Below are 26,467 nucleotides of genomic sequence, written 5' to 3'. Positions count from 1 at the left end.
TGGGAACACAGTCACTCCATTTGTTTTGCTTTCATTTCAGAGCAAGTAAATGTGTGTGTGTGTGTGAGAGAGAGAGAGAGAGAGAGAGAGAGAGAGAGTGCAGCGTAGCCCCTGTAATTTTCAGATGTGGTTGTGGAGGAACCAGACCCAGTGAGAGAGAGAGTGTGTGTACTTTTCAGAAGTCTTTGTAAGGGAGGCAGTAATAGTGTGTGTCTGTCTCTGTGCTTGTTTTGCATTGTTTTCAGAGTCTTTGTATAGGAGCCTTTTTATGGGATGGAGGAAAACTCCACCTCTCTCTCTTTTTATTTGCCTATGTTAACCTGAAAAACAGCAGTTCCTGTGAGTAAAGCCTCAGGGAGATCACAAAAATGTGAGCTTGCAAACTCTATGCATTTTGGCTGCTTTTTGTGTGTTTACACTTTTATTTACTAGAATTGCAGCTATTGCGGGATGAGGAAATGATGACTATTCAGGTGATCTGCACTATTGTATTTTTATGCATTTATTTTGGAAATGGGAAAGTCTGGCTCCGCCCCAAAGTCTCCTGGCTCCACCCCCAAAGTCCCCAGATATTTTCTGAATTAGACTTGGCAACCCTATGTGCAGACCTGTGGGGGGACAGGGTTGGTTGGGGGTCCAATAATCTACAGCTTACTAGTGTTTTCAGATAAAATCCCCCAATGTAAAATCTTTGACATAAGGTTTCAATAAATGAGAGATTAAAATGTAATCAATTACGCTACAGCCCCTTGGGGAAACAAAGGTGAATTCTCCTGAATTTGGGTAGCCAATCAAACCATTTAAACAAATTCTGTTGTATTGCATACAGAATTTGGTAAGACAGATGCCTGCTGAATTTAGAAAGCTATCCTTGGAGTATCTTGGATAGGAGAAAATGGGTGGAAGGGTGTCGTCTTGGTTAAAATCAAGGGCTTTAAAAAATATGCTACAGTCCTTCCCTACCCTAGCATTAAAGTCACCCACTAGAATTATTTCTATAGCTGGATGGCCCAGCCCTGCACTTTGTCTTTCAGAAATGTGCAGAAGTATTTTTCTAGATTTCCTGTTACATGAATTCAACGTGTATTGGGATGCTTCAACAGGGGAGGCCCTTGAAAGTGCTGTGCCTTGTTTCAGAATATCAAAAGGGTGCCAGCAGGAGTGCCCAGACCTGTATGGCTCAGGCTAGCCCAATCTTGTCAGCTCTTGGAAGCTAAGCAGGGTTGTTCCTGGTTAGAACCAAGGAAGTCCAGGGATGCTATGAAGAAGCAGGCAGTGGCAAACCACCTCTGGTTCTTGCCTTGAAAACCCCATGAAGAGTTGCCATAAGTCAGCTGCTATTTGATGGTACTTTCCGTCACTGCTGCCAGCAGGTAGTGGCGATATTATGCAGACCTAGCTTGTGACCAGGAGAAAAATTTTATGCAAGATTAATCACTGGAGTTTTCACACATTTTTTAACATGTTGATATTTAATGACCTTAGCTGTTTGCTAAACAAAAAAATGATAAAATCAGGTAAAAACATTTGATTAGGAAAACAGATATTCCTTGAATTCCATAAAGCTTAAGAAATTCTGTTTGTATTACATTTAGGAAAGTGTAAGGTACATTTTAAAGTACCTTTATAAATTTAATCCATTCTAAGGCAGCAGAATTGCTTACAAATAATCATTTTTAACCATTTTGATTATGTGTTGGATGAAATTGGATAAAGTAGAGAGTTAGAAATCAAAATGCGTTTACTTTTAAATATTATCTATGATGGTTTCAGTGTGATAGGCAATGTGAGCTTTTGTTGTACTGTATCAAGTTTATTGTGTCAAGTTATGGTGATTTAAACTCTCCTTTAAGTATTTTATTCTGGTTTATCTAACATCAAAGCCAGTATGATCTTCCACAAAGGTAGTAATACTATTCCTCTATCCTGAACACCAGGAGAGATCTTGTCATTGTTAGCCACTCAGCTTCAGTGGTAGTAAATAAAACTTATACTAGTAGTTCAGGGCTAGTTCAGATATTGTGTTAATCATTTGTAGATGATAGCATTACAATGAATTATTTCTATCAATGAGTCATTGCCAATTAGTTGTTGTATGTGGAACTTCTTTATTGTGTAATGTGGATTCTCCTCAAAGTACCTTTGTGAATCAGCCATTAACCAGTTTAGGCAGATAACCCAATAATTCTAGTGAGCTGAAGGCTGCCAAATAAACTCAATTGGACTGCCATTTGAAATTGTCTTTTATAACTGTTGTGTCTGTTTCACATGTTTCTTTTGGGGCAGCCTTTAGCCCATGGGTCAGGACTAGGGATGGGCACAAATCAAAGCAGGAATCTCAATTTGTTCCTCAAACAGCCGATTCATTGTTTGTTCCGAATTGATTCGGAATCAAGAGCAGTGTAGTGGTTAAGTGCACGGACTCTAATCTGGGAGAACCAGGTTTGATTCCTGCTAATGTGACATTGGGTCACCCACTAATGTGACATTGGGTCAGCCACAAGTTCCCTCAAAGCTCTTCTGTTCAAGAGCAGTTCTGGGAGAGCTCTGTCGCCCCACCTACCTCACAGAGTGTCTGTTGTGGGGAGGGGGAAGGGAAAGGAGATTGTGAGCCACTTTGAGATTCCTTCAGGTAGTGAAAGATGGAGTATAAATACAATCTCTTCTTACTTCTGCTATGCACAACTTGCAAAATGAAGAAGCTTGGTTTTTTGGGCAGTTCATCTGTGTCGTTATCAACAGGGGATCCTCCTTGCATCCCGTGCCTGGCGTGTTGATGGCGTGACACTATTACACCAGGCATGTTGCCCTGAAACATGTGCCCACTGCAATAGCATTACTATCAGGTGCTGTCATCATACCAGGCACATCTGTAACACACTAGCACTTTCTAGTCCTCCTGAACCAAATGAACCAATGAACCACAATTCATTCAGAAAATATAAAAAACACAAAATGAAATGAACCACCAAATTCTGCGAGCCAACAAACCACCATTTTCGTATTTCGTGCCCATCCCTAGTCAGGACCTTCAGGTAGATTTCAAAACCCCATATGTTCAGTTGTGAGCCCTGGGCATCTGCTCTCCAGTGCCAATTTTTGCAGCCTTTTGAAGAGACCTGTTCCTAGTATGTATGGATAATGATAATGGATAAGATAATTGAATGAGGGAAAGGGTTTTGATTCTTGGTTTGCGCTTCCACATAATGCATGTCTTGGTGCTAGGCTTATGTTTCTTGTCCCTGGATCTCTTGAGCTACAATCCTGGTTTTGACATCAGAAAAGTCATAACTCTGGCTCCCCCTTTTCCTGACACATGATTATATTGTGTGACTTCCTATCACTTTTTTGCAGCTCAGTCACAGGTCTGGAAAAAGATTGAAGCCTGATGATCTACAGCAACATAATGCACAGCTACTTAATAGACTTATCATGAATCACTGTTTATGGATATGCTGAATCTTAGCCTTAAAGCCCATAATTGAGAAAACAAGTGAAGAGGGCTTGATTTCTGTAGTCTTTCTCAAAATTTCACATCATGCCTAATTTCAGTGTTGGATATGAAGCTTCAAATTTGGAACAGAAAGTCTTTCAGCTGCTGCAAAAAGCATCTTATAACCAGGAGCTGTTTTATGGAGGCCGGAAGGTTCTCCACTGATATTCTGAACTCTGGTTAGAATTTTCTGAGCTGGTGAAACTATGATTGAATGCCATCCTTACTGCTTCTGCTAACTGAATGAAAAATTTCTGTTTCATGTGCCATTTTCTCATAGGCTAATCATGGGATAACAGGAACTGGACTTTGATAGGATGTCCTTTCTGAATAGTTTGTAGTGGAGAGTCATGGTCATCTTTTCAGTTTTTTCCTAATCTCAGTGTCAGCAAAAAGTTTCATTCAGGGAGAACTGGGATTAGGAAGATACACTCCTGATTTCCTACTTTCTCTGCAGTATCTCAGTACAATTTCTGAAGTCTGCCACAAATGTGCTTTGAACAAATTGTATAAAAGCTAGAAAGGTTTATTATCCCTGCCATGCAGGAGAAGTTTATCCCTCTATCAAATGATATTTCCAAATATAGTTTGTAGTATAGAGTGTAATCTATAAGCATATTTTCTGCAAGTTATTTATGATGTGATACAGCATTATTGAGCCAATCTAGTTTCAAAATGCATGTGAGGCTTGCATGGCTGGACACTTGTCCATGTAAAGCAACTCTCTATAAGAGATGAGAAGGGGAGAATAAAAAAAAATCAGCAACCCATTTGAAATGAACATAATGTTTTATCCTTTATTTGGAGAACATAGATCAACTGTCTTATTTTGAGCCATTAGAAAATTCAAGGAGGGAATGTTGTAGTTTTATTTTAATGGTGGGGAGTCAAACAAACTGAATTAAATAAAATAATACAATTGATCCTATCTGTATTATTGTCTGCCTCATGGTATTAGGCTGTTAAGACTGCAGACTACAACAGGGTAGCAGCAGGTACAGAATCTCAGTTTAAATTTGCAAATCCTCCTTATTGTGCATAAAAGTGGAACCATGATAGCAGAAGTCCCCTTGAAAACTCATTGAAGTTAGGCTGTCTGCATTCTATTTGTTCTTTAAAATATTTGGGGGGGGGGTTGTATTTGTGTGTGTGTGTGTGTGTGCATGCGCACCTGGAAGTCATGGCAACCTCTGGTGACTGACCCCTACAGGGGACATAGAGGATATTTAGAGAGGTAGCTGAATAAAGCCTGCCTCTGCTTTCTGGCTGCTGGTGTTTCAAGGAGGTCTCCCATCCAAGTACTTGCCAGAGTCCCAAGACCCCAGAGAGGAGAATAACATGGGGAAAAATCAGCATTCCATTGGTGCTTTGTAAGATTCAAGTCATCATTTATTATTATTATTATTTATTAGATTTATATCCCGCCCTGCCTGCCGTATTCTGGTATCTCCCAATTATAAATTAGCCATTTTCTTAAGTTCATATAAGTGATGCTTCCCCCTGCCCGGAGCAGCACAAGTTTGTGTTTCTAATTATTGACTTAATTTTCTCCACTGCTGTTTTGCTGTGTTGGCTAATTCTTCTCTTTTTTACCTACTTTGAGTGTGGCATATGACATTAGCTGAGGCCCATGGAGATAATAAGCCTCTTATGGGAAGAAAAATTGTCATCCATTTAGTGAGGTATTGTGGTACAGAACTGTATCAGAAAGGCAAGGTGGAGTGAAAGGGCCAGAGAGGTGCTTGCGTCAAACAATAATCACAGACCCTTTAATAGAAACCTGATGAGGCTGGGTCTTGCAAACATAACCATTTTTGGTTGCAGTTACAAAGTGTGGGATAGGGGATGAGTATATGACCAGAGTCTGCAGTAATTCAACAACCCCTAATGTATCTATATGCACTGATGTACACTTTTTGGAATGGAACTGGTGAAAACAACTGTTCACAATTTGTGCCTCTGATTATCATTGACTTACTGTGTATCAGGTAGTATTACAACAACCATTTATGTGCCAGTATCTTTACTGAAATGTATAGTTCACTGGCTGCCAGTGGCACTTGGTTATATATGCTTTGAGGTCACTGAAACCAGTTCTAGCAGACATACACACAGTGAAAGCATGCCTCATAGTCACATTATCCCCCATTAAATCAACCATCCAGATACCATTCCAGGGAGTTGGGGTAGCTGCCCCATTCCAGGGAGTTGGGGTAGCTGCCCCATGTCACTGCTATGGGGCCTGCCAGTCTGAAATTAGGGAAGATAAGGACCGTACATAATCCTTATGGGTGTGACTTTGACCATGAGCCACCACTGTGATATATTACCTCAGGCACTCATTTATCATTATTGACATCAGACTTTTTTTGTATCCTGTGGTTTGAAATGCAGATGTTAATTTCAATATTAATTAGTAGCAATATTAGTAGCAATATTATTTTATTTCAGTTACTATTGTCTATTGCCTTGATTTTGCAGACTATGATGTTTTGCAAGGTGAAGGTATACTGGATTTGCATGTTCAGAGACACAGTACTCTGATTTGCTTCTTCCACTAAAATAAAACTGGCAGATCATTATTACTGCCTACCGGAGTCTGAGAACCTTTGAGTAGCAGGCTGTTTAAACAGAATTCTGTTGAGAAAGTCAGTTAAGGAATGTCAGTTGGGAACCGACAATTGAAGAGATAGTTAAGCATGACTGTGGATTGGGAAGTGTGAGTAGAGTGAGTAGATCAAGGAGTGAGCAGATCAAGGAGGATCCTCATTTAAGCCAAAAAAAGGGAAACAGCTTCTTGTAAAGAGATGTGATCCCTGTTCAGTTAAGAAGGGAAATAGCTTCTGGAAAAGAGGAGTGATCCCTGGTTTGTAGATAAAGAAAGATTTGGGGAATTTGTGTTTTCTTATTTTCTAAACTTTACATGGTGGTGGAACTCAGAAACCTGTGCTTGAGTGGTTAAGCAGAAACTAAAATGCAACCTTTTCTCCTTAAAGTTTTTAAGGAGAAACTGTTGAATAGTAGAAACACTTACTTGTTAGCAAGAAATTATCTGGGGTTTGTGTGAATACAAAGTTACTTCAGTTTTATTATCTGTTCACCTAATACATCCTACACTTGATTACATCTGACTTTTTCTCCTCCAAATCAAATAAAACACAAGAGGGGACCTTCAACAAAATCTTATGTAATATGTTGTGGCTTGGTTTAACTTGTAATTCAGTGTAGATTTTGTAGACACTAAATGTATATACCACCACTGGCATTCACTCGCCCACTGCCCTAGCTCTCTTCCCACCTCCACCCTTGATTCTCCACTACCCCTTCATCTTTTCCCTTTGCCTTCTTTTGCTTACTTCCCCCCTTGTTTAACGAACTTCTCCCTTTTTCTTCTCCCCTTTCCTTATCTGTCAGCGTTCCTTTGTTCTATTTCGTCACCTTATCTTTTCTGACAGTCATCCCATTCCTCCAGTTTTGTTTATTCCCCTCTCCCACCACCTCTTCTCCATCTCTGTCTTCTTCCTTCCCTCACTCCTTCTCTTATGTCTCCCTCTGTTTTTCTCTTTCTCCCTTTCTTTCTCTTCACCCACCAAGCCATGTTTTCCATCTCCTCCCCACCAATTTTGCCTTCTTTGTCTTTCTCTCTCTTCAAAGTAAATCCCTTCCTTTCCCCTCTCTCTCCCTCAAGGCAATCTCTTCTCCTTTCTCTTTCTTTCTGGGAGACAAAACATCAATCCTCTGTGGGTCAGGAGCCCCTGGTCCAGTAGGGTCAGGTGGTGTTGGCCTCCCCTCTCATAGCTTCAGTGTTGTCTCTCTGGGTGCAAAAAGGCTCTCCTGCCACAGCTTCAGCAGTGTCCTGCTGGCTGCAGTGAGTTTGGTCACCTGGGAGGGACCTGGCAATGACTCTGGCCATGGCTCTAGTGGCATCCTACTGGCTGTGGGGTGGCTATGGGAAGGATCCAGTGGTGGCTCCCAAGGTATCCTTCTGGCCACAGGTGGGCAGGCCACTGAGAGCTGATTAAACAATTGTCTGTACATCCACAGACAACATTTTTCTTTGGGGGGGGATTTAAACCCCCCAATGTATTTTTTAAGTGTTCAGATTTTCCTGCAAACCTGGGGAGTGCCCCAAGGGTGCTGGAAAATCTCCCTACCCTCCATGTTCTCCCTATCTGCTGAAATAAGTACCGTATCTGCACATTGAGGGCATGTTGAGAATTAGACAGGGGTCATTTTGTAGAAAAAAAGGTGGTGGCACTCATCCAGGGATTGTTATGCAGCTGCACATACTATTCAATGGACAAGGAGGTGGAACTCTCAGAAGGAGGAAGTGGAACTCTCAGAAAGGTTCAGGAGCTGTGCTCCTGTCAGCTCCCATTGAATCTGAGGCCTGGAATTAGATATATAGATTTTGTTTATTTTGAACTTTCAAAAACCTCTTGTGTGTCATTTCAAAAGCAGAGGATAAGAAGGTGATTTTGTTTCTTCCCTCAGTTCCCTCAGTTGGGCCAGCATCTATAAATATCTCTATAAAATAAAGTGACTGGGTAGGACAGTCTTAGACAAACAAACAAGAAAATAGAAAAACGGGGCTGCTTAGCAAGAAAAAAGGAAAAATCTCAAGTGTGAGGGAGGCAAGAGGGTGAGATTGTCATAGAACCACAGAACCTGAGCCCAGGAGATATTTGTTAAGTGTATTGGTGCTTGTGTGCCTCCAAATAAGGCTGTGCATATGCATAACAAAATTGTTTGCGGGGTTGGGGCTTGGCTTTCTCTTCTGTCTTTTCTTAGTTTATGGCTGTTAATACTGTCCCTTAAGTCTGAAGCTTTGGCATTTACCTTAATTATTTTTAAATGTCTCTGTTTTTACAAAGGATAAAATGTTAAAAAACAGGAACTAGGTCAATTCTATCTTGCAAGAAAAGGGCCAGTGTACCTCTTGACAGTAGCTAACAAGGTAACCTCATTATTTAACACCAAATTAGCTCGGAGGATGGGATTGTTCTCGTGTGGATGGCCATTTGCCACCATTCTTGCTGTTGACATGCAGTACAATTGGCTGCAAGAGCTCCAGGGTTTAACTTCAATCAGTGGCCTCAAATGTTTAAATCAGATTATTGTTGATGGGGACATGTAGTGTTTTGGGGAGGAGGATGTCATAGTGATGTACTAGGGCTGAACAAATGAAAAAGAAACTGCATTCATCCAATACAAGAAGTGTTTATTTTTCAGGGATTACTGAAGCAATATTTCACACGATTTGTAGCTCTAATTTCCATTTTGACAGCTCAGTAAGACATCTTAATAACAGAATGTAAGCCGGCAAACAAAGAAGGAAAGAAGAGAAACAACAAAGAGCATCCTGAGGCAAAATGTCCTTGTTACAATCAAGGCACTGTGTTCTGGTACTGAAAGAGGAGTTCTTAAAATCTGATACAAGCTATAGTGCATGGGTGATTTAAAGCCTGTCTGATAAATCTAGGATAATGCCTGGTTTTATGATAAGAATATCAGGGCTTTTTTTGTAGCAGGACCTTCTTTGCATATTAGGCCACCCCTCCTTGATGTAGCTAATCCTCCAAGAGTTTACAGGGCTGTTAGTACAGGGCCAGCTGTAAGCTCCAGGAGGACTGGCTACATCAATTGGGAGTGACCTAATATGCAAAAGAGTTCCTGCTACAAAAAAGCCCTGAGAATAATACTTCCTTTTTTATGAGTGGAAATCAAGCCAGTAATTATTGGGGAAGGGTAATAGATACAATTTCAACCCCAAATGAAAGTTTAATCCTTTTGTAACCCAGAATTGGTATTACTGAATTATTGAAAAAGATTGCATGAATGTATTTTGAATGGCATTACAGCATCATATTTAGTGTGAACAAGATCTTGAAAAAAATTTCAGCTGGAAAGATGGAAACATTACGTAAGATTAAGTTTCACATATACTTCAAAAAATGTACAGACCTTGAATATTTGGAAAAAGACATTTCAACATATTGATCAGTATGTAAATATAACTATATATTTTTGTTTCATACTTCGTTTTCTTTTCACTAAGTTTGAATATGTGTTCATTCTTGGTATAGAAATACTGTATAACATTTACAAAAATGACAGAAATAAGAGGCAGAATGGAGCTGCGCTTTCTGGAAATGCAAAAAGCAAGCACTGCATTTCTCCGAGGCTGGGAAACTCTAGAAAAAGAAATACACGTTCCCTTGAATTGTGGGTAACCTGCTGTGGCTGCATGAGTAGAAATGCTTTCAAGTCTGAGGAAGGGCCAGTGAAACTGAGCAGTCATGATTTCATTCCCACTCTCTGGAAGTTGTAGGAGAAGGATCTTGTAGAAGGAGAGAGGGAGGGAGAGAGGCTGAAACATGAATCTTCATATCTTCAGGTATCACTGCCACCTAGGGTTGTCAGGTCCTCACTTCTCACTGGTGGGGGGGAACCTTCTGGGAGGGGGAGGGGCCAATGCCCTTAAACCAGAGCATCCCCTTACGATGCCCCCAGTGTAATGATGTCACTTCCATGTGATGTAATTGCATCAGGGATGTCATTGTTTGGGAGCAGGGTTTCCCCATCGGCCAGTTGGCCAGTGGTGGGAAGAAGCCTGCAAAGCCAGAGGATCCCCCACTTGGACCTGGGGGCTGGCAACCCTACTGCCACCAGTCCCCCTACTACAATTTTAAATTTCTGGTCATTAAAATTTTATATTACAAATTCTGTGATTTTTTTTCTGCACTCCATTTTTTATTTTTTTTAAAAAAACATTGCTTGACTTGACAAGAGACTATGAAACCACTTCTTGACAAAATTGTCCACAGCCAGAGTACATCACCATCCATTTTGCAAACATGCTTCAAAAGTCATTATTCAGCTGCTGTTTCCACCACCTTGCTTTCTCCCACTCAAATTTTGTTGCCAGGTTTTCCATAGTATACTTGGGGAGAGCATTTTTTAATTGACTCTTCTATTTAAATTCTGTTTTTAATTTGCTGTAAACCAGGGGTGTCAAATGTCTGGTCTATGGGCCAGAACTGGTCCACCCATGGCTTTAATCAGGCCCGCAAGGCTCTTTTCTCTCCCCACCCCCCTTTGATGCTCCAAGGCTGATTTTGCATTGTCTTTGCTGGCTGCAGCACGAAGCAAAGCTGCAAGGAAAACGTGGAATGGATTTTCCATTAAGGTCTCTGTGCCCAGATAGATAGGGCCTAAAGACCTTAATGGAAAATCCATTCCACATTTTCCTTGCAATTTTGTCTGTGCTGCAATGTGTTTCAATGGAACGGAGATCAGTTTCACTTTCAGTGTTAGGGTTGCCGAGTCCAATTCAAGAAATATCTGGGGACTTTGGGGGTGGAGCCAGGAGACATTGGGGTGGAGCCAGGAGCAAGGGTATGACAACCATAATTGAACTTCAAAGGGAGTTCAGGCCATCACATTTAAAGGGATTGCACACCTTTTAATACCTTCCCTCCATTGGAAATAATGAAGGATGGGGGCATCTCCTTTGGGGGCTCATAGAATTGGACCCCCCAGTCCAATCTTTTTGAAACTTGGCGAGTATTTTGGAAAGAGGCACTGGATGCTATGCTGCAAATTTGATGCCTTTACCTCAAAAAACAGCCCCCACAGAGCTCCAGATATCCACAGATCAGTTCTCAATGATACCCTATGGGAATCGAGTTTCTATAGGGAAAAATGGAGTGCCCAGCAGACATTCCCCCCCTGCTTTCTGATGACCCTCAAATGTTGTTTATTCACAGCCTAAGCCAGCATTTAAAACTGTAAAATCATACAAAATTAAAACTGATTGACCATAAAATCATACATAAAAAGGCATAAAATACTGTTGTAAAACTACAAATATAAAAGAACATGGCAGTTACAGCAAACAGATTGGCAAAGGTGTTTAGCCATTTCCTGACTGAATTATTAGAGTTCTCCTTATTCTTGTGGCAAGCCATCCAAATTTTGCTAATTTGTATGTAACTTCAGGGTTCTTATCACCAAGAAGATTCTTAAGGAGTTGCAGTTTTTGGTTACTGGTAAAAGGTATTGCCATGGGAAATGGAAGTACTTCTCGATGATCATTATAAGCCTCACTGTCAAATATGACATGGACTAGAGATTTGATACCATCATTGCAGCAGGGACATAATCGTTCTTGGAACGGCACCTTTTTGTATCTCCCCTCCACCACCGCTGAAGGGAGAACGTCCCACCTCATAAGAATAAACATTCTCCTATATTCATTATTTGTTAAGCGGTATAGGTAGGGCCTGAAGTGGGGGGAGGGCCTCCAAACCGAGGGATCTCCTGCCCCTACCTGTGGATTGGCAACCCTATTGAGTGTTCCAATAGCCAGCTGAAGCTCATGCTTCCTGGAGTTGTGTCCTTGCAAATCAAGGGTCAATGCTTTGAGCAATAGGCTTCCCAAATCCCCCGCCTGGGCGGGGGACCCCCGATCTGGAGCCTCTTCCCCCTGCTCCCCAAAAATTTGGAAAGCAGGGGGGAATGGCGGCCCTTCCACCTGCCCGAAACAAGACGGGTTGGCTGCTGCCGAGGTGCCGCGCCGGCGCCCGGCGGGGTGGGCTGAAGCTGGGCACTTCTTTGACACGAGGCTCCTGATAGCCCTGCGGCTGCGCAGCTTCCCTTCTCGTCTCAGCCCGGGCAAGAGGTCGGTTCCTCCGGCTTGGCGTTCATCCGCGGTGGGTGGCAGGCGCCGCTGAGGGGAGAGCGAGTCGGGCCAGGCGAGGCCTGCGATCCCCCGCTTCCGGGCGCTGTGGCTCTTTTCCTCAGCCCTGCTTGGGCCTCCTTCAGCGGCGATGGCGGCGGGGCAGCCTGGGAGGCGGGGCCGGCGGCGGGAGGGAGGTGGCAGGGAAGGCTCCTTCTTCGTCGGGGTGGCGGCTGAGGTGCGGGCTGGCCCGCTGCGGGTTCTCCTCCTCCTCTCTCTTTCGCAGCCGTTCTGGAAGGGAAGGGAAGCTGCGCAGCCGCAGGGCTATCAGGAGCCTCGTGTCAAAGAAGAAGCGCCCAGCTCCAGCCCACCCCTCTTCTGCGGCAGCCCTTTGCTTTTGCAGCCGCAGACAGAGAGCAGTGGGCGGGTCTTTGCCTGCCGCCGCTTGCCAGGCCGTATTCTCCCCGCCCCCCCCCCCCGGGCCAGTGGCAGGCCCAGCCAAGTGGGTGCCTGGCCAGGGCGGCGGGGCGAAGGAAGGCTGCCTTCCTGCGGGCCTCTCCAGGAGCCAAGCTGCCCTCTCGCTTGGAAGCCACCTGGCCTTGCCAGCCCCTGCAGCCGGGTGCCTACCTGGCACCCCCCTGGCCCTTCTGGGCATGCAGTCGGTCTGTGGGGGCGCGGGGAGAGAGGCCAGCCGCCGCTGCCTTCCCTGCCTGTGGCTGCTGCCAAACCCCCTAAAGTTTCCAGCCCCGGCTGGGGTGGCAGGTGAAGAGCAGCAGCCCCAGGCAGGCTGCGCGATCCTTCTGATGTCACCGGCTCCATCCCTTGCAATCAGAGCAGCTGTGCCAAGAAAAAAAAGCGGTGCTGCCGCCCGCGGAGCAAGGGGCTGCGCACCACTCCGGAGCTTGGAAATGACATTTTAAATGTCATGGTAGAAATGACATGGTAGAGGGACGGTGGCTCAATGGTAGAGCATCTGCTTGGGAAGCCGAAGGTCCCAGGTTCAATCCCTGGCATCTCCAAAAAAGGGTCCAGGCAAATAGGTGTGAAAAACCTCAGCTTGAGACCCTGGAGAGCCGCTGCCAGTCTGAGAAGACAATACTGACTTTGATGGACCAAAGGTCTGATTCAGTATAAGGCAGCTTCATATGTTCATATGTTCAAAAGGTATGCTGTCCCTTTAAATGTGATGGCCAGAACTCCCTTGGAGTTCAATTATGCTTGTCACACCCTTGTTCCTGGCTCCGCCCCCAATGTCTCCTGGCTCCACCCCCAAAGCCCCCAGATATTTCTTGAATTGGACTTGGCAACCCTATTGAGCAAGCTTGTGTCTGCTGAGTGGATCTGACCTAGTGAGTACTCTACCCTGAGAGCCCACAGCCAAAGAGGGGTATTAAACTTGGAGAGCCATTGTCAATCTGAGTAGACCCGGGGTGAGGAGGAGCTTGTAATGCCTAGCCATTTCATGTTTTTCTAGGCTCAGAGCATTAAACATTTTTAGCTTTTGCTGTGATCTTTGTGCTTTTTCTTCATTTTTAATTTTTAAAATTACATTGCCAAATCCCACTATTCCCCCACCCTTCCATTTAAAACAAAATACTGCAAGAGTTTGGAGTTAAAAATAATATCTTTAATTGTGTTTGTCCATGTCTTATAAATTTATATCTTTGCTACCTCACATTGCATTTTGCATATTATGAAACACATGGTCCAGCCCCACGAAGTCCCACATGTGTCAGATATGGTCCTCTTAACAAATGAGTTTGACATCCCTGCTAAAGCATTGTTCCTAAAGAAATACTTATTTCAGACTTTTGAATAGTTTCACCACAAACTTTTTTCTCCAGGGGGTAATGGCAAAAAATGCCTGGTTAAGGAGGCATGATTTTGTGAATTGTAATTGACTATTTCTGCCTGCAGAATGGTTGGATGAAAGATGTAGTGCAACTGCTATCAAAATGTCATCCTTTTATTAGTCCTCCTTTAAAGGAGAAAGCTGGGATATAGCAATTGGTTAAAATCAATGGATTGGATGTGGCACAAAATTTCTGCTTGCACTAGAGCTCTTGTGCAAGAAAAGTGTGCAGTAGCCACTTGACCTACACCAGATTTATTGCATCTTCATTTATGTTTCCACTTGTGCAAGATCTTGTGCAATCAGTTTCTGGGCACTATAATATATGGGGATGATTGTGCTAAATGTTGCACGAGATCTTGCACAAGCAGAACTGTATTAAATCCATTTATGTTTCTGCTTGCTCTATCAGTGGATCCAAGTCAGTAACTGAAGATTTCATTTGTCACTTATATGAATTTTTGAAAACAGACTTCATCCTTACTATTAGCATTACATTCTTATTCCAGGAGAGTTTCTCCAAACAGAAGCATGAGTATGCAGAATAAGAAGATGGGTATTTTATCTCTTTAATTCCCACCCCCTTTCACTGTGCCTGTAGTTTATCTGCTTTTCCCTTAAGCCTCTTTTCATGTGTGCCTCTTTTGCAGAATGCCAAAGTACTTGCAAAGAAGGAACTTTCCTATATGCCAATCATTGGTTGGATGTGGTATTTCTTAGAGGTAGTTTTCTGCAAGCGCAAATGGGAGGAAGATCGAAAAACAGTCATGCAAGGCCTGCTAAATCTCCGGGATTATCCTGAAAATTTCTGGGTAAGTGTTGACAGTACAATAAAGCTGATCCATTTGGAGTTCCTGAAAGGAGAAGACTATAAATGCATTAAATAATCATGATAGGTAGGGCTTTTTTTAGCAGGAATGCACAGGAACACAGTTTCAGCTGTCTTGGTGTCAGAGGTGTGGCCTAATATGCAAATGAGTTCCTGCTGGGCTTTTTGTAGGAAAAAGTCCTTGTGAAACAATGGTGATGCCAGGGGTGTGGTCTAATATGCAAATGAGTTCCTGCTGGGCTTTTTCTACAAAAAAGGCCTGATGATAGTACAGAAACTATATAATAGGTTAAATGCTGAAGTATTTGGCTAAAACAGACACTGGGGCAACTTAGGTGCTTAGGTGTTATGCTAGGCCTCGCTGCATAAAGGCCAGGTGACATCTGCAATAGCACTTTGTAATGCTCTTTCCTGCCTTGCATCTCTTAAATAAATGAATACATTTAGAGTCTAGGCTTTCTGTGGATTAATGCTTATGAGTCAGGTGTATTCTTTGATTTGTCTGCAATGCTGCATGAATTTACATGGGTCAGCAATGGTTGTTTGTTCACCTCTGTGCAAAACATCCTCCAGGACACAAAGGGTAAGAAGTGTGTGATGATCCAATACAGCTGTATCTGAAGTCATGAACAGTGATTCATAAAAGCTCATACCCTACCACAAATTTTGCTAGTTTTTAAATTGTACTGGACTTTTTGTCTGTAGCAGTAGAAAAGAGTATCATGGCTACCCATCTTGATCTGTTTTGTCCATTTATCTTTCTTAACATACTTTTGTTTTTGTTTTCAGTTTCTGATTCATTGTGAAGGTACAAGGTTCACAGAGCAAAAACACCAGATCAGCATGCAGGTAGCTGAAGCAAAAGGCCTGCCCAAGCTTAAGTATCATCTGCTGCCACGGACAAAGGGATTTGCTGTCACTGTCCAGTGTTTGAGAAATGTAGGTAAGGAAAGTCACAGGGAGCCAATTCTAAGATGTTACTTAAAATCTCTTCTTTTTATAGCTGGCTATTAATTGTCCTTGACGGTGTGTCTAAAAAGCAGCAGTTCACTGGTTGTTCTATCTTCTGAGTGACTCACAATAATCTCAATGCTATGTGATTATTCTCTCTCTGTGTCCCTCTCCCCATTAGTATCCCCTCCCCAATACACATTTTAGTCATAGAATCTTTTGCTGATTCCTTCAGTTCTCATCTGTGATCAAAATTTATGTAACTTATTTATGTAAGTATTTGTATCCTGCTTTTCTCTCCAAACGGAATCAAAGCAGCTTGCAACAGGAAAAAAATTGTATCAGTAAACCAGAAAAGTGAACAAGCAACTTAATCATGAGCTGGTCCTGGCTTGTTGGTTGGCTGATTTAAAAACACAGACTGCAAACCACAGGCTACGAACCAAAGGACCATTAATCCTTTGCTCTTGTCCTTTATCTCCAAGGTCTCAGGCCCAAGTTTTTATAAGGTACCTAAAACAGGAATGGGAAAAACCAATCCTCATCAAGATAGTACATAGTTGGCAAAGATGTTCCTCCTTTTTCTCCTTCCCTCCCTTCCTGCTTCAAAAATGCAGAACTACATTTGCTCACCTTCATTACTCCTTGGGTGGACCATGATGAAGGAATCTGTCTTCAAACAAACTCTGTAGTGCAAAATAGTATCTTAGCAGGATGTCTGAATGCTGACTTTACCTAGTTGAACTGGCTTAGTTTTGTGCTGGTACTTTTGAAATATCATGTCATAGTATTTATTTTAGTTAAGCATATTTATAACTGTCACTTGGTTAAACGCCTGCCACTGTTTGTTTTAGTTTGCCACAGAGATTATATTTTTAACTGTTCAGGTTCAATGTTGGTTATTTGGAAGACTTAAGCTTTTTACTCATATCTTAATTATGATATGCAAATAACCAGTGGCTTGTGTGCAGATGAGTGGTAGGAACAGTGTTGTGTAGTGTTCTGAAACAGAAAATCGCACCCCTCCCCCCAGTTTTATGAAATAAGGCAAGGGTTTTTGCTAGTAAAGAATTCAGTATAATGTCATGTCACATGTAACTGTTTCCTCTTGTTATCATGAAGAACAAATTCTATTAAGGAGTAATAGGTTTGAAAATTGAGTGTTTGGTCACTGGTCCACTATCTGGACACTGATCCACTGGTCCACTGATGGTTCATGTTTTTCTCACACTAAGTAGTGCCATAACTTGTGTCTTTATTTCTTTGGCATGTGTTTATCCTGGATAGCAGTGTGTCAACAAAAAACTGAAGAATTTATATTACTTGTCTGAATGTGTTGATATTTAATCAGATGTCCCAAGGAAGTGTCTTACCTGGTACACAGAGATATGCCCTTTTCTGACCTGATTTGTGTGTGTTTTTGGTAGGAAGGGAGATTAATTCCTTCCAGAGTCTGAGATTTCTCTCTTTCAAAGAGAGAGGAATTCTGGGCTCAATCCTGACTTCTTTGAACTTTACAATACTGGATGGTTTCTTTCTTAACTTAATAATCCATGGTTTAGTTGAAGTTTAAACCTATAGATTATAATATTTAATTAATTAATTAATTAATTAGATTTATATCCCACTCTCCCCTTAATGGGCTCAGGGTGGCTAACAACCAGTAAAACATCAAAGTATAAGACTTAAAACAATTCTATACAATAAAACAATCAGTAAAATAACAAAGCAATAATCAGCAACAATCCAAGATCTTCAATGATTATGGCATTCATGATACTAGTGTTGTGGTGTCGGCCAACACTGTCAGTTCTGTGGTGTGGCAGCTCTCTTCCATTATTCGTTAAATGCAAGATGAAAGAGTTCAATCTGGCAAGCTCTGCAGGGCTCTGATGTTATTAGGGAGCGCATGAAGTGGGAGCTGCCACGGAGAAACCCCTAGTCCTGGTGATAGTCAGTTGGGCTTCCTTCTGGGGTCCTGAATGCAGTGTTTTATGGGGCACATGTGGGGAAAGGTGGTCTTGAAGATAAACAGGTCCCAGACCATATAGGGCTTTAAAGGTTAAAACCAACACCTTGAAATGAATGAATTCAGCATGCCACAGGCAGCCAATGCGGTGTTATTTAGGTAGCTCTAATAACAACCTGGCTGTTGCATTCTGCACCAGCTGCAGCTTCCAGATTTGAGACAAGGGCAGCCCCATGTAGAGGGCATTACAGTAGTCACAAGGTGACTGTAGCATGGATCACTGACACCAAGTCACTGCATTCTAGAAAGGGAACCAGCTGTCTTATCCACCCAAGATGGTAAAAGACTGACCTGGCAGTGGCCGCTACCTGGGCCTCCATTGTCAATAAAGGCTCTAGGAGTACTTTCAGGCTCTTAACTTTAGATACCGCCACCAAAGGCACCTCATCAAAGGCCGGTAGGGTGATCTCTCTTCCCAGACCGCCATGACTTAAGCGCAGGACCTCCGTCTTCATTGGATTTAATTTCAGTTGACTTTGCCAGAGCCATTTCTTCACGGCTTGCAGCACTAGGTCTAGATTTTCCAGGGGGAAGCCGGACATGCCACTCATCAATAGATAGAACTGGGTGTCATCTGCATATTGATGACACCCTAGCCCATATCTCCAGACAATCTGGGCAAGGGGGCACATATAGATGTTGAACAGCATTAGGGAGAGAACCACCCCTTGGGGCACTCCACATATAAGTGGGTGTCTCCGGGATGATTGCCCCCTTAGTGCTACCCTTTGTCCCTGACCTTGGAGAGACAAGGTAAGCAATTGAAGGGAAGACCCCTGAGTCCCCATGTCAGCGAGGCGGTGGGCGAATAGCTGGTGGTTGACTGTATCAAAAGCAGCTGACAGAGCTAACAGCAATAGCACTGCCGAACCACCTTGATCCAGATGCCTCTGGAGATCATCCATGAGGGTGACCAGTACTGTCTCCATCCCATGACCTGGGTGGAAGAAATGGGTCTAACATGAGCCAGGCTTCAAATGGAAGTATGCATGCACACAAAAGCTTATACCCCAAATAAAACTGGACTCAGTCTTTCTTCAGGCACCAGGCTTCTTTACATCTAATCACAGGGAAAAAAACTCCTGATCATGTTGGTTGCCTTTTCTGTGGTATGAAAGCAGCCACTGTCCCTTACCAAGATTGTTCAAAGCAGTAGGCAAGTGCACTTTTAAGACCAACTAAGTTTTATTCAGAATGTAAGCTTTCGTATGCTCTTAAACAGACTTCATCAGACAAAATGGGAATGGCAAGCAGCAGTTCTTAATATAAGTGGGCAGTGAGTTGGTATGTAGAATCATGGGAATGTTTTTAGCAGATTACAAGAATCACAAATAGGGATCTGTGTTTGTTAGTGTTAGAACAAAGCAGGGCTGAAACAGCACTTGAGGGTGATAAAAAACAGACTGCTGTTGTAGGTGCGAAGTGCCATAAATCTAGGTAACATTCTGGCTTTGTTAGTTTAAATAGAGGGCATGGTTTCTCAAGAGGTTATAACATCTATTATAGTTTGCCATTAGAAAAAAAGGAAGACATTAAAATACAGTGGAGGATGGGTTGGTACATGCAATAAGACAAACAGCCAATATCCCCCATTTGAGTATGTCAATACAAAAAAAACCCCACCAAATATTCTGATACACTGTTCTAAAAGAGAAATAATATAAGTTAGCCATTAGAAAAACAGGGTGCATTAAAGTATAGTGGAAGGTGGGTTAGTATATGTAATGAGACAAACAGCCCACATCCCTCATTTGAGCATGTCAACACAAAAAAATTATTCTGATACACTGTTCTAAAAGAGAAATACATTGGAACACTGTGGATGCACAGCTATACTCAGTGAGAGTTGATTAAGCATATGTAATGAGATAAAAAAAACAATATCCCTGTTCAGTCCTGGGAAGGAGTTTGTTCCAAGTTTCATGATAATTTGTAATTCAGCAATTTCTCTCTCCATTCTGTTCTTGAAGTTCATTTGCAGTAAAACAGCTACTTTGAGGTCACCCATTGAATGCTCAAGAAGGTTAAAGTGTCATCCAACAGGTTTCTCAGTACTGTAATTCCTGATGCCAGATTTGTGTCCATTTAAATGTGATTCTTTTAATCTGCTAAAAACATTCCCATGATTCTGCGTACCAACTCACTGCCCACTTATATTAAGCATTGCTGCTTGCCATTTCCATTTTGTCTGATGAAGTCTGCTTAAGAGCATACGAAAGCTTAAATTCTGAATAAAACTTAGTTGGTCTTAAAGGTGCACTTGTCTACAGGTTTGTTCTATTGCTTCAGACCAACATGGCTGCCTACTGGGATCTATCTACAAGATTGCTCATGTCAGTGTTTTTCAGCTTGTCAAGATGAAGAGCATACTGCAAGGGCGATAGTGTCATCTTCCTTTCCCTGCTACTCATCTTGTTTCTTAAAACACTCTGAGCAGATTTGGGAAGGAAGTATAAGTGCTGATGTTTCAAGGCACCTTCATTTAGTTAATATTCATTATTGCCTCTTCTCAATGTTTCCTGCTGTACAGTATTGAAGTGTGAGCTAAGTTAACTTGATACTATTTAAGGACGTAGCTGCTCACAGTAACAGAATGTCTGACATTTCTTCCCTCAGTGAAATGTTTATCAAAAATCACATTAGCCCTGTTTGGTAGTAAGTAGGCTTTGGCCTTTGGGGTTCTGAAAGTAGGGTTGCCAAGTCCAATTCAAGAAATATCTGGGACTTTGGGGGTGGAGCCAGGAGACATTGGGGGCGGAGCCAGGAACAAGGGTGTGACAAGCATAATTGAACTCCAAGGGAGTTCTGGCCATCACATTTAAATGGACAGCATACCTTTTTAAATGTCTTCCTTCCATAGCAAATAATGAAGGATAGGGGAACCTTCTTTTGGGGGTCATAGAATTGGACCCCTGGTCCAATCGTTTTGAAACCTGGGGGGTACTTTGGGGAGAGGCACTAGATACTATACTGAAAATTTGGTGCCTCTACCTCAAAAAACAGCTCCCCCAGAGCCCCCGAAACCTCCAGATCAATTCCCCATTATACCCTATGAGAATCAATCTCTACATAGGGAATAATGAAGTGCTCAGCAGATGTTTCCCTCCCCCCCCTCTCCTCCCCCCACCCCGTTTCTGGCGACTCTGAAGCGAGGGATTGGCCTCTCTACTCAAAAGTTGCTGCCAACTTCTCCAAAATAACACAGACACACCATCCCAAGAGGAAGCCTTTCAATTGGAGACTGAAGCCTCCAAAGGCACATGGTCCTCTGGGGTCAGGGCTTCCCCCTGCTGGCCAGCTGACTGGGGGAGGGAAGGAGCCTGGGAAAGCAGAAGAACTCCCGCTGGGACCTGGGGATTGCCAAGCCTATCTGAAAGGTAGGAACTAACTGTATGAAATATGGATTGAGTTAGCATCGTTAACCCCAGTGACTGGCAGCTGAATAAGTACCTGTGTTCTTTTCACTTCAGAGGAAAACTTCAGCTGGTGTATGATGCTTTATGCAATTTCCTCAGATCCCTAATTCGATTTGCCAGTTTATCTTGTATTTCAGCCTTGCATGTTACTGTTGTATTGCTTATTGGATTATACATCATTTTCAGAGAGCTGAAAGCACAACCTCTAGAGGCCACTTTTTTCATTTTAATTTTACTCAGAGTGTTTTAGCCATGGTAAATTTCTGGAGCTGCATGCCTCATTTCTGCATTTACTCAGGCTTTGGAGCTTTAATGGCCAGGAGCTTTCAAAAATTCCTTTTCTCCTCCTCCTTCCTTCTCCCAGGTTAATTGGCAGGCTCTATAAGCCTGCAGGAGCCCTTAAAAAAACCAAAATGCTTCTTACACTGAGTAATTTTGGAATTTTTTTAAAAAATGAACAGAAAAAATAGCGTTCTTTCCATGTAATGTTTATACAACCAGATAGTCCATAAATAAATAGTACAGACCACATTGTGTATGGGAGTGATAGGGTGGGGATGGCTGTCTTGTGAAAGGCAGAAACTAGGCTTCCCAACCCCCCCGCTCTGGCGGGGGACTTCTGGGTTCGCAGCCTAATCTCCTGCCCCCCAGAAATCGGGAAGCGGGGGTGGAGGGGGGGAAGAACATACCTGCAGGCTTCATATTGTTGAGATCCTGAGCCATTTGTAAAATGTGTGGCCCCTTTAAGGCTGGGCAGGAAGCAGGAAGAGCTTCGGAGAACAGCCCCTCCCTTTTTTTTTCTTTCGTTTTCACAGCAAGTAGAGTTCTCCAATCTGGTAAGTATTTGTGTGTGTGAGAGGGAGGGGGTAGGGGATTCCCTGGTTTGGAGGCCCTCCCCCCCTTTAGAAAGCGTGGGGGGGGAGGGAAATGTCTACTGGGCACTCTATTCCTATGGAGAACGATTCCCATAGGGAATAATAGGGAATTGATCCATGGGTATTGGGGGCTCTGGGGGGGCTATTTTTTGAGGTAGAGGCACCAAATTTTTAGTATAACATCTAGTGCCTCTCCCCAAAATACCCCCCAAGTTTCAAGAAGATTGGACCAGAGGGTCCAATTCTATGAGCCCCAAAAGATGGTGCCTCTATCCTTCATTATTTCCTATGGAAGGAAAGCATTGAAAAGGTGTGCCGTCCCTTTAAATGTGATGGCCAGAACTCCTTTGGAGTTCAATTATGCTTGTCACAGCCTTGATCTTGGCTCCACCCCCAATGTCTCCTGGCTCCACCCCCAAAGTCTCCTGGCTCCGCCCCCAAAGTCTCCAGATTTTTCTTTAATTGGACTTGGCAACCCTAGCAGAAATAGCTTCCTCTGAAATGACCTGGTACGTATTATGTGTTATTTCCCCCTTCCCTCCCATGCTGAGGAAACCCACAACTATTCTGAGTATGGATATAATGGAAGGGATCTTAATAAATTCAGTCATTTCCCCAACTGAGGGCATTCCTTGCTTTCCCCTTTCAGTAGAACAGGCTAGTGACTTGGGATTGGGTAAAAGGCTTTGCCCTTTACCAGGTTAACATACTGGATAGGTGATGGTGATGAGCACACAGATGTGCTCCTTGCTCCAAGGCACTGGTTGTACAGTGTGTTGTGGTTCTTTTTCTGATGCATGAGTGTTTTACTCAGGGTTGTAGCCAGGAGTTTTCCTTTAGTGGGACACATGGCCAGGATTTTGTTTAGTGGGGCACAACATGAACTACGAGTTTTAATTTTTTTAAAAACCCTCTCAGCCACCTGGAGTCTGGCATCCACATCCCCTACACAACAGGAGCTATGTATTTTAATTTTTTTAAAAAAATCTCAGCCACCTGGAGTCTGGCTTCTTTACCACCCCTCCATGCAGACATATTAAACATATTAAGTGAGGTCCCACCTGGTCTGAAGGCAGAATACCAAAATAGTATCATAACCAAATAACTAAGAATCACCAGTATATACAAATATTTCAATAATAGATATATATCTACTGAAAAATTCATACAAAATCTCATAGGTACAAATCCAATAATAAATCCTCAAAGTCAGCAATACAAAAGTCCACATATTATCAGTAATAAAGATACTTGTCTTCTCATGAAATATTCATAGCAAATAATCTCTCCATATCTCATTTTCAGTGTATGGTTTCCAACAGCTTTTAAATGCAGATAAATGTCTTCATAAGACCGATATTCTCAAAATCTTTTCCACTTCAATATAAGACAGAGAACAAACATAGAAGCTCTTAAAAGGAGCAATATCTTCATAAATTCAAAAAGTCATTTTAAAGAAGCCCCAGCTGACAAGCAGGTCGACCTGTTAAGCTTGTTTCAATCAGTATTTTCTCAAAGACGGGACCATTCACAGTAATCACTGTCATATAAAGGAAACACTCAATGGAGAACAGTTCACATCGTAGGTGCCCGCTCACTCATGCATGTTTCCCACCTGGAGCTATGTCCTACCTGCAGGGGCCACCTCTGTCAGCTGCTGGACTTGCTGGCACTCTATTCTTGTGTGTGTGAGGGGTGTGAGAGAAATATTTTTTTTAAAAAAAATTGGAAGTTGAGGGTGATGGAGTTTGGTGGGGCCAGGGGACTGGCCTTGGAGGTAAAGTGGTGGGGCCAGGACTCTGGCAGCCAGGTCCGTAGCTAGGAATTTTTAAGTTGAGGGGGCTTTTAAATTCCTCGGGGGGGGTACATGTTAATTTAATTACACTTAGTTTTATTAACTCCAGGACATTACTGCATGTCCTAAAAAAAATGGCTGTGTACACAAATTCCGGGAATGGGAAATGAAGGGGGGTAGCAGTCTAAAGCTGCAGACCTACACATGCTGACTTGAGAGCAAGTCTCATTGTAAAATCACTGCCCAGCATGCATGTATTAAAATCAGGCGCCTAACAGTTGCCACTAGCACTGTGTATGCACAATGCTTGGGCAGCAAATCACCTGCAGCTGTTACATTCTGTCCCTGGAGTCTCTGGGGAAGCAACAGGACTTGAAGCATCTGCTGCTCTGAAAGGGGGGTGGGCAGAAAGGACACACCACTTAGGCCCTCATTTTGGAGTCCAGACAGGGTGCCACCAGTTGTCTCTCCATCAGACTCTTCTTGCAGCTCCAATGTTATTATAATTTATCTAACCTGTATTTTAACAGGTCCATTTGAGTAAGAAAAGTTCCAAAAATGGGATGCCTGCCCTAATGTTATAGCACTCAAACCTGATTGGCAATTCCCTAAAAGAATTCCCTTCTACAAACTACAGCTGAAGTGTACTACTATAGTTAAAGATTTGCTTTTCAGGTTAAACTGAGAGGGGAAAATCCCCAACCTGTTCCTGGGGATCTTCTTTCCAGGGGGAAAATTTGGAGAGGGAGGTTGCAAAATCGGAGAGGAGATTGCAGAAAAATTATACTCTGCAAGTAGAAGTCTTTGTATTCATGGAAATATTTAGCTTGCTCCAAGTAACTGCTGTTGTTCCTTTGCCAATTATTTTCATGTAGATGAGATTTCTGAGTTTTCATATTGGCTTTTTTAGTTAATATAAAAATGTTTATAGTTCTGCTTTTCAAACTTAATTTAAATGATGAGTTTCCCTGAATTTATGTTTAGTCTCATTTAACTATTGAAACACTGCTAGAAGCTTTATTTTTATATTTATTGAGAGATTACATGCAGCCACAATTTGTCCATGACTTGATTAAGCCAAGCATGCTTTTAGCAATGCTTATTTAAATAAGTCTAGTAATTAATAATAATGAACAAGTCTGTATTTGCTATCACAGTGTGGTCTCTTGTCCTCCTTTATAGTTTCAGCTGTGTATGATTCCACATTGAACTTCAGAAATAATGAGAATCCAACTTTGCTGGGAGTTTTAAATGGGAAAAAGTATCATGCAGACTTATATGTAAGGCAAGTATATTCACCTTACTGTTTTGTTTCTTAATATAAGTGAGTGGTGAAGACTGATGGTAATTAAAGTAGATCACAATATGTCTCAAATTAACAAATACATTTTATAGTAGGTTTGACTGATTTATACGTCTATGCTTGGAAAAGTATGTATGAAAATTATATAACTTTTTTGGACATGCTTTCTCAAAGTGATCTAAAATGGTATCAATAAGTAACAATGAAAATCCTTTTTAAAAACACCTAACAAACATCAGCTGCAGACAAAAATGATTATTCTTCCTGCAGTCATAACTGAACTATAAGAACATAAGAGAAGCCATGTTGGATCAGGCCAATGGCCCATCCAGTCCAACACTTTGTGTCACACAGTGGCCAAAAAAATTATTTATATATATATATATATATATATATATATACATACACACACACACACACATATACACACTGTGGCTAATAGCCACTGATGGACCTCTGCTCCATATTTTTATCTAACCCCCTCTTGAAGGTGGCTATATACAATGGTCCAACTATACAATGGACCAAGTGAAAATGCTTCCACAAATTTTAAGTTTTCATGCAGACATGTCTCCAAGCCTTTTCCAGTAATAATTGCATTTTTCTTGGATTGTTGCTGTAATGAGAGTGGACAAATATAGGGTGGCTTTGTTTTTGCAGTACTATATCCTCTCTTTTAATTTGTAGGAGGATTCCATTAGAGGAAGTCCCAGAAGATGAACAAGAATGTTCTAACTGGCTTCACAAACTCTATCAAGAGAAGGTTGGTTCATTGTTAAGTGGGTTTTGTTATGATTATAGTTCTGTATTTAGATAGCTGTTTTGTTTTCCCTGGAATGTTTGTATTAACGTATGTTTCCAAGTGCACCAAGTCCATTCATTAGAAATTCCTTGTGTGCAGGAAGAGCAAAAGAGATGATGCTTTGGTTCCTTAGCAGGATATGTACTTTCTACTGTTATTGACATGCTGCCTGTGTCATGTGCAAGGCATTACGTGCCAGTCCAGATACTATATTAGCCATAGTTCTCGTAGCCATAGCTCTCGTAGGAGTTGTCCTTGAAAGGGCAGCTTCTGGGAGAGCTCTCTCAGCCCCACCCACCTCACAGAGTGTCTGTTGTAGGGAAGGAGATAAAGGAGATTGTAAGCATCCCTGAGACTCCGATTCAGAGAGAAGGGCGGGGTATAAATCAGTGGTCGTCTTCTTCTTATATGGAATTGTAGCATCTCCTTTGCCCTTTTCATC

At 42.3% G+C, this 26,467-nt stretch overlaps 1 protein-coding gene across 3 annotated transcripts in view; it reads left to right on the top strand.

Moving 5' to 3' along the window:
- Positions 1-26,467, top strand: part of AGPAT4 (1-acylglycerol-3-phosphate O-acyltransferase 4) — a 139,941-nt gene that overhangs the window by 92,086 nt on the left and 21,388 nt on the right. For all 3 annotated transcript variants that reach the window (XM_060241914.1, XM_060241933.1, XM_060241924.1), the window contains 4 exons: positions 14,676-14,837; positions 15,644-15,797; positions 25,103-25,205; positions 25,911-25,986. In XM_060241914.1, the coding sequence (XP_060097897.1) occupies positions 14,676-14,837; positions 15,644-15,797; positions 25,103-25,205; positions 25,911-25,986 (495 nt within the window). The remainder of the gene's footprint in view (positions 1-14,675; positions 14,838-15,643; positions 15,798-25,102; positions 25,206-25,910; positions 25,987-26,467) is intronic.

This window comes from Heteronotia binoei, chromosome 1 (genome assembly GCF_032191835.1).
Source record: "Heteronotia binoei isolate CCM8104 ecotype False Entrance Well chromosome 1, APGP_CSIRO_Hbin_v1, whole genome shotgun sequence".
NCBI classification, from domain to species: domain Eukaryota; kingdom Metazoa; phylum Chordata; class Lepidosauria; order Squamata; family Gekkonidae; genus Heteronotia; species Heteronotia binoei.
The sequence above is the reverse complement of the archived record's forward strand: the minus strand, read 5'-3'. Positions and strand labels throughout refer to the sequence as shown.